Genomic DNA, 12,288 nt, shown 5'->3' with positions numbered 1-12,288 from the left:
GCAAAAATAATTCAGTTTGAGACCACTTTAACTGCCCTGGCTCAATGCTCAGGAATTCTGAGAAATGTAATTTTTGTGAAACATTTAGCCTTCTCTGTCAGAGAGCTCTGGTGCCAGACCAGACTACAACTCCCAGGATTCCCTAGCACTCAGCCAGGGCAGTTAAAGCAGTCTCAAACTGGATTATTTCTTCAGTGTGTTTTGGATTAATGTTTATTGGACTAACTGTATGGAAGTAACGTTGTACCACCGGTTTCCAAATGGCAAAGAGCCCTTATTAGGAAAAAGTGTTCTGTGAAATACTAGTATCACTGCTGTGGGATTATAAACAACATTATTGTTTTAGGACTGTAATCTGAATTATTATTTTTAAATAGTCACATTTAAAATCTGAACTATCCAATTTAGATTCATTTGCTATGACAGCTTTTGGGAAATCTGTGAAGTGCAAATTTTGGCAACATGATTTCAGTAAGAATTACCATTCTGGTTAAAATATAATTTCAACAGATCACCCTTATTCAATTTTCAGATAATCTTATAACCACAGCTACTAAACAACATTCTAGGCACACAGGAACTTTTGTTTCTATATTTTCTTCTCTGCACTTATACAAATGGAACTCCCACTTTATTTATTGCACTTATCTCACCTTTCTCCCAAAATGGGATCCAAGTTGGCTTACAAAGTCTTTTACAGAGTTTAATCCCATTTGTGCAACATTTGTAAATCTGTGGAAACACTGCACCCACCAGAAACTGACAGTTTGAATATACAATATAGATCAAGAGTATACAACAGGTTAATTTTGCAGGCTGATGCAGCTAAGAAAATAGTGTGACGTGATTCTGAGTTAATTGTACAACTGATAAACTGAACGATTTCCCTTCCTCAGGTATTTGTACAGTTGCAAAGAAATTGTATTACGAAGAAATACAGCAGGAAGTCTTGGCTTCAGTATTGTGGGAGGTTATGAAGAAAACAGTGGGAACAGGCCATTTTTTATCAAATCAATTGTTGCAGGGACACCAGCATATAATGATGGAAGAATAAGGTAATGACATTTCATGGCTTGTACATTTATCCTTTGCATCCAACACAGAAAGATGCCTTAATATTGATCCATCAAGTGGGCTATTTTCTCCATGATTTTGGATAATAATCTCTTCTAGTCATAACTTGAATTCTATGGGTATGAACCTGGAACAATTTTTCACACAAAGTATGTGTTGGTGTAATTTGCTTTATGCTTTGGAAGGCAACCAAATTTCTTTGGTCAATATTGGCTTGGCTGAACTGAACACCTGAGCTCAGAATGCCCCAATGACATGTACTTTGTATGTAGAGAAGATGGCCTTCCAACTAGTATAGTAGAATGCTCAAATATGAGTGGGATGAAGTCCCCCCCCCCACCAAATGGTGAATATGTGCTTTCATGGACACATTGTCAGTTCATGAGAACTACATGCCCCTGAAACAATCACTAGAATGCCCAATCTGACTTCTTGTAGTTCTAGCCAATTTATGGTATGTGTAAGATCATCTGGTTTTCACCTGCCCTAGGCTAGGTTTGGTCTGCAGTGGTGTCAGTCATATGGGCTGGTGTCTTTCATTACATGAACACATCTCCCTGTGGAGACTTCTCTTTGAATTGGCTTCAGATGTGGGTAATCTTATCGTGTACTTTGTTGGTGATGTACGACTGGTGAGGGAGAAGGAAACACTTAAGTGGTCTCGAAAGGATGCAGTGCCCAAGGTAACAGTATACAGTAAAAATGAAAAGTTCTTGAAGATGTGCCAGGCATAAGATGTCCGATTGTAGTGAAGACACCACAGCAGTGATGGTCTCTGATGGCTTCAAGTCTATCTAGTAAGAGACACACACTGGCTTCATGTTAATGACAGCACCAAACTGTTCAATCTGTCAAGACAGAATAAGGTAGCTCTTCCCAAGACTGACCTGAAAATCTTAGAGTCCCTTTTCCCGTTGGGAGGGAATAGAGCAGGTAATCAAATAGTTGGTAGCCACGCAAGTGCAACAACTTTTCCACACTTTAAAGCATCTTGTCTTCCGTGTGGGTATGGCAGACATGCTGATCCTGAGGGTGTGGCAGAGCTAACAGCAGCAGCCTGTTGTGAAATAAGGGCCCTCAGCCATGTAGCAAACTCCAGATGGAGCAACTGTTTCCCCTCCCCTCAATGACAAGCTGAGTACTAGCTGTCACCCCTAGATACTCTGCCACCTCTTTTCTGGGATTATATTTCAGGCCAGGTATCCTGGGATGCGGTGCCTCAGCAGCGAAAACGCTGATTGTTAACTGCAAGATTGGCAGGTCGGTAATTCAAGAATGTGCCACGTGATGGGATGAGCTCCCGTCACTAGTCCTAGCTTTTGCCAACCTAGCAGTTCAAAAGCATGTAAATAGGTACCACTTTGTTAGGAAGGTAACAGCATTTTGTGCAGTCATGCTGGTCTTTGACAACACTGGCTCTTAGTAATGGAGATGAGCACTGTCTCCTACATTCGGACACGACTAGACAACCTTGTCAAAAGGGAAACCTTTACATTTACGATTTATCAACAGTGCAAGGAAGCAGCAACATAAAGGGATCTACCTGATTCGTTGCTGATTCTGTTACAGACTAGCTTAGCTTTGCTGGGGTGCAGAGAGACTGGAGAAGAGAGTCAGCCTGGGATGAACGAGACATCCTCAGTCAAACATGCCTCCATGGGTGGAAGAAAAGGTTAGGGTTGCTCCAGGAAGGTCTATACCATTCATGCCTATCAGTGCAAATATGAAAAATAACCCATGTAAGTTGTATTCCCTCCTTCACTGCTAGGGAAAATGGGTTTTACCTTTTAAATCCTAACAAATTACTATCAAGCTGAGGAGTACCTATCTCACTACACAGTTGTCAATTTGGTACAATCTAGAGAAGCTCTCCTGTTAGAACTAAAGCTAGATTGACAGGCATATGAGAAGGGGAAGACACTGTTGTTCTGGAACCATGGAATACACTTTTTTAGAAATACAACAGGCCTGCTTTTGTTGCTTTGAAGACGTAAAATGTATTTTAAAATTTGGTCTTCTATATGCTTTAGTTATCAGCATTTATGCCAGTGTAAATCACTAAAAGGATTCTGCCTACAGTTATTTTTGTGTGTGTAATGGATGAATTCCAAACAGCGCATATACACAGTTGTACACGTATATGGACATGATCACATAAAACATTTTACAGCATGGTGAATATTATATCTCCAACCCAGTCACTCCACTCCACAATCTTTTATTATTCTAGCTGGTTATAGATTTTGAACTCCAATTGTATACTTCTAATCCTTCTGCTGAAACAAGAATTTCCAATTACCTCTGCAAGGGGACCACTTACAACTGTAACCAAGATCAGACTTACTGGTTTCCCCTTCTAGTAAAGGGCTTGCAGACAGCTGTGTTGCAGTAGCCCTGATTACACTTTTAACAGCTAAACCAGGAAGCAGCATATTTATCTTAGTTTGCCTTCAGAATGCTGAAGCAAGGGAGGAAGCAAAAAGTTAGGTTCCAGTTTTAAACCAGTGCATAAAACTTGTCACAGAACCTATACCTGAGACACACAGCAAAATCCTAAATATTTAGAATTCCTGGGTAAAGAAAAAAATTACAACTTGAGAATTCGGAGTCTAAATAAAAAAATCAGATGGCTTGCAAATTATGGCTAAATTCCATTATGGAATTTCCTTAATAAATATTTGAGAACTCTGTAATAGAAGTCTTTTAATTTTTGCACATCAAACTGATATTAATAAGAAATTAGAAAAATTACATGGGTACATTTTCTACAAAGATTACACCAGAGGCATGTCCGATACATGGTCTGGTTCTTAAAACAGGTATTGCAAACATAACTGTGGCCTGTTACAGACTGCCAAAATAAAGCTGCTTCGGGTCTCTTTGGGGGTATGCTATTTAAATGATGCATGCATCCTAAGAATCTGGAAGCTGCACCAAAAGCTGCCCTCCAGTGCTTAGGAATGGAGTGTGGCTTTGGTGCAACCTCCGGACTCTTAGGACCCATGCATCATTTAAATACCGTACCTCCAAAGAGACACAAAGCAGCTTTATTTTGGCAGTCTGTAACAGGCCTGTCACATTAATGAATTTCCTATTTGTTCCTAAAGGTTTTTTTTTTTTTTTAAACTTAAAATATGAAGGAACTACAGAATGGTTTATTCTGGATTCTGTAGGACAATACTGAAGATAAACAAGAGAAATGTTTTGCTTTGTTTTATGGAAAATTCCTGTCTTGAAGTTGTTGAACCACCAGTAACATATATATTCTTTTATTCTTCCAGGTGTGGTGACATCCTTCTTGCAGTTAATGGCAGAAACATCTCAGGAATGGTGCATGCCTGTTTGGCAAGGATGCTAAAAGAACTAAAGGGGAAAATTACTCTTACCATTGTATCCTGGCCTGGTACTTTTTTATGAAGATGCATTTCAACTGGAGAACAAGAAATCACTTCACACAAAATCTGCCACCTAATAAGGATGTCCGTTTACTTCACTTTCTGTTCAGCCATTTGCTTGTTAAAGAAAAAGGTGTGAAGTATAAATGTGCATAACACAAACAGAATGCTTATGAAAAAGAATAATCTTTGGTGTGTTAGAGAAAAACATGCACTTTTTAAATATGGAAATCTACTGAGATTTTAAGTCAGGGTACACATGCTGCTCTTTGTCTCATGTTTGTATTTTTATATTCTATCAAAGCAGGAGCAGTAGTATGTTCCACCTAGTATTTGTTTGTTTTTTAAAAAGGAAACAACTTTAATACCCAATCTGAAGTTGTCCCTCAAAACTCTTGAATAACTATTATAATACTTTTCAAGCTATAATGTTGACAGCACTTATTCACAACATAGAAAGAAGTTTGATGATTATATGAAATCCCCTTTTTGTGGTCAGTATGAAGCAAGTATTTCTTAAATATCTTGTTTCCTAGTGTGTAAAAACTGTGAATGAAATTTCATTTCTACTGTCAAAATATTGTAACTGTAATTTGTAATGCCAGGTTATTTTCATTAAAAAAGCACAAAAATACATATTTCTCCCACGTGCTTCTAACTAATGGCAGGATCTATTTCATAACAGTTCTGCCTACTTTACTCAGTTTTACTCATCTTTTTCTTTGTTGGGGCAGTTGGGGCAGTTGTGAACTAGCATGCTAATGTCAGGAAGCCTGAGCTGTAGTGAACTGCAGGTGGAGGCAGAAAAAGGAAGATAAATACTACAAGGCTAGATGCCTTCCACAGATCCGTGTAAGCAGAGAAACGTAACAGACACCCACCCACCCACACAGGCAACTACAGCACCACATGCCCCAAATTTATAAACCCAAATGTACAGAAAGAAGGAAACAGGCTTAGAGATTATATAAGTTTTGTTTTTGTTCCGCTCAATGAGAAACTACATGAAAAGTATATATCTGAAGAACCAAACAAAATGCTGGTCCTATTTCTTCCACAATCTAGATTTTCTCAGTCTGTATGTCAATCACATGGAATTCCTCCAGTTTGTGGTGTAATCAGTTTCCTTATTATTTAGAAAGATTCTGCACACTGCACACTGATGAAGCCTGAGTAAACTGTGCGTAGGATCTCAACCAAGCACAGCCTCCATGTATACTTTTCACGCTATACAATATTCCATGTATGAATATAGTCTGTTCTCCACATGTACTTTTACATTTCTAGATGTATAAACAAGACAAAATAATGTGCTTTAACATGAAAAATTCACTCTTTTTTATTTTCAAAAATCCAAATTAAACTTATGTTTTCGTACTAACAGAACAAGATTAAGAGCAATGTTTTTAAGACCCAGAAAAATAATTAGATTTAGAGCAATCTATTTCTGGCACTAATATAAGCAAGTAGGCAAAGATCACATGCCTATTCTGCTGGGGCAGCTTCAGTGTTTTCCTGTTCGGGGGCAGGTTCACCACCACCTGTTTCTTTTCCTTCTTTGCTCTTTTTTGATTTTTTATGTTTGTGCCTCCTGTGGCTGTCTCCCTCTTCACTGTCGTGGCGACGCCTGCTGTTACTAAGAGAAAGCAAAAAACAACCACAAAAAGCTATTAAAATTGCATCAAATCTAGTGCCAGCCTGCTATTTCTCAAACTTCTGATGTCACAAAGCTAATTATTTAGAACATGAGCAGTGTCATCACACAAATTAAAACCAGGAGACTGAAGAAAAACACTGTATTAAATTTCATTACGATTCCATCTGTTAATATTTACTTTAGCACAGGGATTCATAGCTTCTTTAGCACCTAGGACTGGTCTCAAAATATGTACCATCATGACATCAAATTAATTTATACAAAGATGAAATAGAGTTATTCTAACAAAGAAAGCTGATATTCTTAACAAAATTCTATCCTGATTTATGGTAAAGGGCAGCCATTAAATAGATTTACTGAGTGCTTTTCAAACTTTTCAGCACAGATGGCTATTTCTTTTTTTACCATATTTATTTGTTCCAAGAGCCAAATAGCTGTCTTGGTTGCTCTACAATGATCAAGAGGAACCAGTAATATAATTATGGTTTCTAGTTTACATTTTCACATGGGACTCACCAATTCAGTTGGTTGAGCCAGTGTTAAAGACTGGCATTTTCAGGCAGCTGCTTAGGCCGTGATATCTTAGGAGAACCCACCAACTGTAGAAGAGTAGCTGCTGCAACTATTAGCAGGACAGACCTCTTCCTCTACCTGTCACTATCTATCTAAGATGGCAGCAAAATCACCCAGCATCTAAAATGGACAGGAAGAAGCCACAGCCATACATACTCAGTGTGTCCTTCTAGCAGCATGGATGACTGGGCCCTGCTCCTTGAAGCAGTCTGCTCTGCTTACTCTGCTTAGATAAGTGAGCATGGGGGCAGCTGTGAAGAGGAAGAAGCTATGACACCTGCTCACCCTCCTACATCTGCTTATTCTCTTCCTCAGAGCAGCACTATAGGTACAATTTCAACAACCAAAGAGAGGTTATCACTGCTCCTCAACTGCCTGCCAGAGGTTTTCATTAACTTTCAGAGGATCAATTAAAAATTTTAACTGGTGGAAAAATCCATTTCAGTTTGCCTTTGATTAAAACTCTGTTTATAAATTGATGATATGAAGAAAGGGCTAATGCTCTGTTACCCTACCCTGTGTTCAGTTGTTAAATACCAGCAACTCAGAAGACGTACATGGAAAGCCAATATTACTCCGAATACTTCAATTAAACCTCGTCTGCCCCATAAACATAAAATCAACAAGCCAACCTTCGTGATGACTTGTGTCTTGTCTCTTCCTTTTCTCGATGTCTCCTTTCTCGGTGCCGCTCTTCTTTCTCTCTGCTTGTTCTATGCCGCTCATAGCCTCTATCTGCATATTCTCTGTACCTATATCGCTCTTCATCACTGACCAAAACAAAATCAAACACTTCCAGTAAGCAAGCAAATGGAAAAGCACCCGTAACCACCCCTGGTCTCTTCCATACATATTAAAAATATTGTGAGATGGTCAGAGGCAGAACCCTATGACTTTCTACATCTATGAAAATATAATTCTGAAGGATTACTCCTTAAGTTCTACTTCAGTGGGAATATGTAATATAAGATATCACTGTTTGCAGTCACAACAATGGGTAACATCTTCAGTCACAAGAAACAAATCAGAACAACATTAGAATTAGAGTTCAATAAAAGGAATACTATGGTGTTGTCATTAATGGTTATACAACTGAAGAGTAGGTCAAGCAACTCTTGTGTGTTTGTATGTGCCTTCAATTGCCACATGCAACTTACGACAGCCACATGAATTTCATAGGGTTTTCTTAGGCAAGAAATAATTCAGAGGTGGTCTAGCCAGTTCCTTCCACTGAAACAAAGTCTACAGCACCTAATATTTGTTGGTGGTCTCTCATCCAAGTACTAACCAGGGCTGACCCTGGGATCTGATGCTTTTAGGGTATTTAGGCTCTGAAACAGTTTTTGTAAGCAGAAAACATTTATGGACCTCCTTGAAAATGTCTGGGACCTGGAGTATAAAACATATTGGTAAACTATTAATGTACCTCAGAAAAATAAAGGGAAGACAATAAACATGATCTCTAAGTAAAATATAAGGCAAGAAAAGCTGCTCATAACTTACGGGGCAAAAACTAGCCCATCAACTTACAATTACTTTTGCAATAATAACTCAAAATGTTACATGTATGATTAATAGAAAAACATTGGTATTATGGATTCTCTGCCCAATATTTATGTTTATGGTGTGAACTGAACAGAGAGGGGGCCTTCCTACACATCAGAATTCCAATGGCATAAAATTCTGTCTTGCATGGAGACTTTACAAATCAATATATAAAGCCTACCCCAGACACTCACATTATATATGCAGGTACAATGGGCAGGACTTCATTATGTGTATTGTTGCAGAAAGATGGGTGTGCTTAGTGCAGCCCAGTTAGCAAGTTGAAGTTATAAGTTTTTAGTAATGTGAGAGGAGCTACAGATGCATCACTGGTAAGGGTTAAACCACCAACAGAAAACCCATGGCTTTCCAGCTGTTGAAATGCAGTTCCCTTTATCACTGATCAATGGACATGCAGGCTGTATGGAGTAGGAGGGGTGTTGGTGTTTTAAATCTTCTGGCAGCCCACAGTACTCTATTTCTGGTTCAAACCAATGACCTGCATATTGGCTATAAGGGATGCATTCTGTTTCTGCTCTTTGGCAAACTTTCAAAGAGCAACTTCATCTTGCACATGAGCATGAAAACCACTGTAGCTAAGGTTTAGACTCCTAACCTGCCTGTTATTTCATTTTAAGGAAAAGGCTGATTCCTCTGTCATGTAGAAAAATACTTTTGAAAGTCCAGTTTGAAAAGTAGATGGCCATGTTATGCAAACAGTTTCTTTTAAAGGACAAGGTAAATACACTGTGGTCATAAACTTGTTCCACATTTTTTCACATCTTTGCCTTTATTTCTATACCAAGCAGACTGTAGGCTACTATTACATTTTCTGTGCACGTACAGTCTATAGAACTAGATATAAAAATCTACAGGTTTGCAGGACAAATATAGAAAAGTATGCTATTAAGCCACGAATATGCCATGCTGTAGATGTGGGACTACAACAACCATAAATCCTTACCATGCGCTGTGCTGGCTAAGATTGCTGTCACTTACAGTACAACTATCTCTGGGAGGGCAACACATTCCCAAAAATCTTGCGTTAAACCTCAAAGAAACCACCATACTACAGTATACCTCCTATATTTCATAGGCAAAATCACTTCCCAGGGACGTGTTTACAGACTTCTAGCATGTGCACTCATTAGTTCCCAAACTAACTAGAATAGTAAGAATCTCATCCATAGTTTTTCTGAGGGAAACCATTTCTAAAGAGCATGCATAGTTATAGTCCTTGCAGAAAATTTCTTCTACAGATAACTTGTAAAGCTTGTTCTTACTCTGCCAAGTGTTAAATTATTTTAATATTTTATATGAAAGGAAGGGATAAGCCAATTACAAATCACTCTTAAGTTACATGAGACCAGGCTGGCCAACTAGCTAGTTTAATTTGAACTAAAAATGGTTCTGAGCGATTGCAATGAAGTACAGAAACCAATTTAGTGCATATGATGGCAAATCCATGTTAGGGCATTAGGATGTCCGTGGCTCTAAAAAGCACAGAAAATACAAATCCCACTGGCTACTTTGAAATATGGCATCATTTTGAGGACTGCATTAGAAATGTGAAAAACAGATGCTACATTTCATGCTTTAGACTTTAACCATGAATGTTAACTCTGCAAAAGCAAACAGTCTCTTGGTATCCCGTTGTTATGGTACCCACAAAGGAGTCTTTGCATGAAGTTGCATTTTTTAAAACTTGATTGATCAAAAATGTGTTTTCATAAGCCACTGGACAATTATTAAAACTAAAACGATTAAATGGTGAAACAATATTTGTTCTAGAATGTCATGTCTGAATAATATGTAATTCACGAACTCCCACTTTCTATGTTACTCTCCTAATCAAGTTTTTATTAGGCTAAGGACCTCCTGGTTTCTCACACAGCCATGTGGCAGCAGCTTTACTGCAGATGTCAAATAATTCAGTCACATAGCCCTCTTTCCTCCCCCACCCTCACTGATAAGTCTGGCAGCAACACAGAGACTTTTTTAGGCCTGGAAATCATTAAGGATCATTTCAAGCACCCTTGAATGACCAGACTTTTTCTGGCCTTCAATCAAGCTCCCTAAGAAACAGATGTTAAATTGATCCTAACATCTAAGACACTGACCCTACAATTTGTAACACAAAACATACACTAACTATAGAATATCACCACAAAAAACTGTGTATGTACAAAAATAAGAACTATACTACCTTAATGCCTAAATTTAACTCCATGCTACAATTATGCTTGTAAAGCTATTAACACCCACCCACCCTCCAACATGGTTAACCAAGGTAACAGTGACTTTGTTATGACCTTCCTGAACTACAAAAAGAAAATACAGTATTTAAACTCTTTTTAACAGTTAATGAATAGAACATGTTGAAGCTGGAGTTTGAAAGAAAATGATTACCAGCAGTGTTAAGATATTTGCAAGTTAGAAACACACATCAGTCTCTGAGAAAAATAAATAGAAAGCTTATCTGCATATGCAAGGGGGAATGTTAAAATTTAACACAAGAAAGCATTCCTAAGTCCTGCTTAACAGGATAAAGACTGGAATGTGAATCTACTAGCAAGCATTTAACAACAAGCAGAACTCTTACTATAGTTTTTTGTGGGTTTTTCGGGCTATGTGGCCATGTTCTAGAAGAGTTTCTTAGTCCGAAAACCCCCAAAAACTATGGATGCTGGCCATGAAAGCCTTCGACTTCACATTAGAACTCTTACTCCTTATCCCTACACAGGAAAACCAACGGCATGTTTGAAAACTCACCCTGGAAGATAATGTCTAAAGTCTAGACCAGTGGTCTCCAAACTTTTTTGGGCCACCGCCCCCTTCCTTTTGGGCAGTAACCCTAGCGCCCCATATGTATATTTTTTGATATTAGGTCTACTATTCTCTGTGTAGTCATGCTGGTCACAGAACCATGGAATTATCTCTGACAATACTGGCTCTCTCGGCTTAGTAATGGAGATAAGTACTGTCTCCAAAGAAGGGCAAGATTAGACAATCGTGTCAAGGGAAAACCTTTACTTTTACCTCTTCTACTGCAAATTCAAAACAACCAATCTTGGTTGCTGCTCCTTTCGCACGCAGTCACCTTGGGAACAGCAACCAAAGAAGCTTCTTGCTTATGCCAGGCAAGAGGCTTCTTGGTTGCTGTTTAGACTGGCTGCTCAATTGCTGCTCCCTTTGCACCATGTCATTGTGGGAGCAGCAACTGAGAAGCCTCTCACTCATGCTAGCCTTGCAGCAAAGGCCAGTGAGGACAAGAGGCCTAATGATCAGGCAGCTACTCAGTTGCTGCTCCCAGGGTGACTAGGTGCAAGGGAGAACCTTCTCCCTAGAGAAGAGGAACTCTCAAGCACAGATTCTCTTTCCACAGAGACATGTCTTCCCCACACATCTTCAAGTGTCCACTCTCCCACAAAAAAATTGTTTCTTCTGCTACGTCTTCTCTCAGCCTGTCTGATGAAAGAAAGCAGGAGCAGCAGTGCAACTCCAACCTGCTAGCCAAGTCCTAGCACAGCTCACAAAGCTTAAGAAGGGCCCCAAATTTGAAAGCTCCTTTTTGCCACCACTTCTCCACCATCACCATGTGCTGTAACTCTCTGTTCCAGTCTGTCCCAAAATGGTGCTGCTCTGAGCCACTCAAGTGATGCCCTGTGTGCAAGCCTTCCATAAGTTTTCCAACTGCCACTACTAGCTCAAGACACTGGTAAGGGAGTGAACTCACATGACCAGGCAAAGAGAGGTAGACACTTCCAAATAAAATGATCAGCAAGGCTATGTGGTGATTTTTCTGGGGACCCTGAAAAAAGGTTTAATGTAATCCTCATCCCCACCATGGTCCTAAAGACCACTGATTCCCCTTGTCTTTCCTGCACACCAAAACTTTGACTGAAGGTCCCTGCCGCCCCGTTTTCCCTTCACCTACTGCCCCCTTTTTACCTCGCCACCCCTCTGGATCCTTCCACCATCCCCGGGAGGGCGTACTGCCCACTTTGGGAATCGTTGGTCTACAAGATTTTGTGAAAAGACTTT

General features: G+C 39.3%; 2 protein-coding genes across 11 annotated transcripts in view; one reads left to right on the top strand and one right to left on the bottom strand.

The window, feature by feature from the left end:
* LNX1 (ligand of numb-protein X 1) overlaps window positions 1–5,808 on the top strand; it is a 109,035-nt gene extending 103,227 nt beyond the window's left edge. For all 3 annotated transcript variants that reach the window (XM_089525230.1, XM_089525231.1, XM_089525233.1), the window contains 2 exons: window positions 897–1,055; window positions 4,356–5,808. In XM_089525230.1, the coding sequence (XP_089381356.1) occupies window positions 897–1,055; window positions 4,356–4,491 (295 nt within the window). In that variant the 3' untranslated portion in view covers window positions 4,492–5,808. The remainder of the gene's footprint in view (window positions 1–896; window positions 1,056–4,355) is intronic.
* The window catches only part of FIP1L1 (factor interacting with PAPOLA and CPSF1), a 49,996-nt gene continuing 42,059 nt past the window's right edge, over window positions 4,352–12,288 (bottom strand). For 7 of the 8 annotated variants that reach the window (XM_089525237.1, XM_089525241.1, XM_089525235.1 and 4 more), the window contains 2 exons: window positions 7,332–7,469; window positions 5,784–6,105 (listed from right to left, as the gene is read on the bottom strand). In XM_089525237.1, the coding sequence (XP_089381363.1) occupies window positions 5,955–6,105; window positions 7,332–7,469 (289 nt within the window). In that variant the 3' untranslated portion in view covers window positions 5,784–5,954. Of the gene's footprint in view, window positions 4,438–5,783; window positions 6,106–7,331; window positions 7,470–12,288 lie in introns of those variants that run through there. The other variant, XM_089525234.1, reaches the window with a different exon arrangement.

The sequence above is a fragment of the Sceloporus occidentalis genome, unplaced genomic scaffold (assembly GCF_023333645.1).
Source record: "Sceloporus occidentalis isolate IW3139 unplaced genomic scaffold, rSceOcc1.0.p SCAF_5, whole genome shotgun sequence".
In the NCBI taxonomy this organism is placed as follows: domain Eukaryota; kingdom Metazoa; phylum Chordata; class Lepidosauria; order Squamata; family Phrynosomatidae; genus Sceloporus; species Sceloporus occidentalis.
Note: the sequence above shows the minus strand (reverse complement) of the source record. Positions and strands in the feature narration are given on the sequence as shown.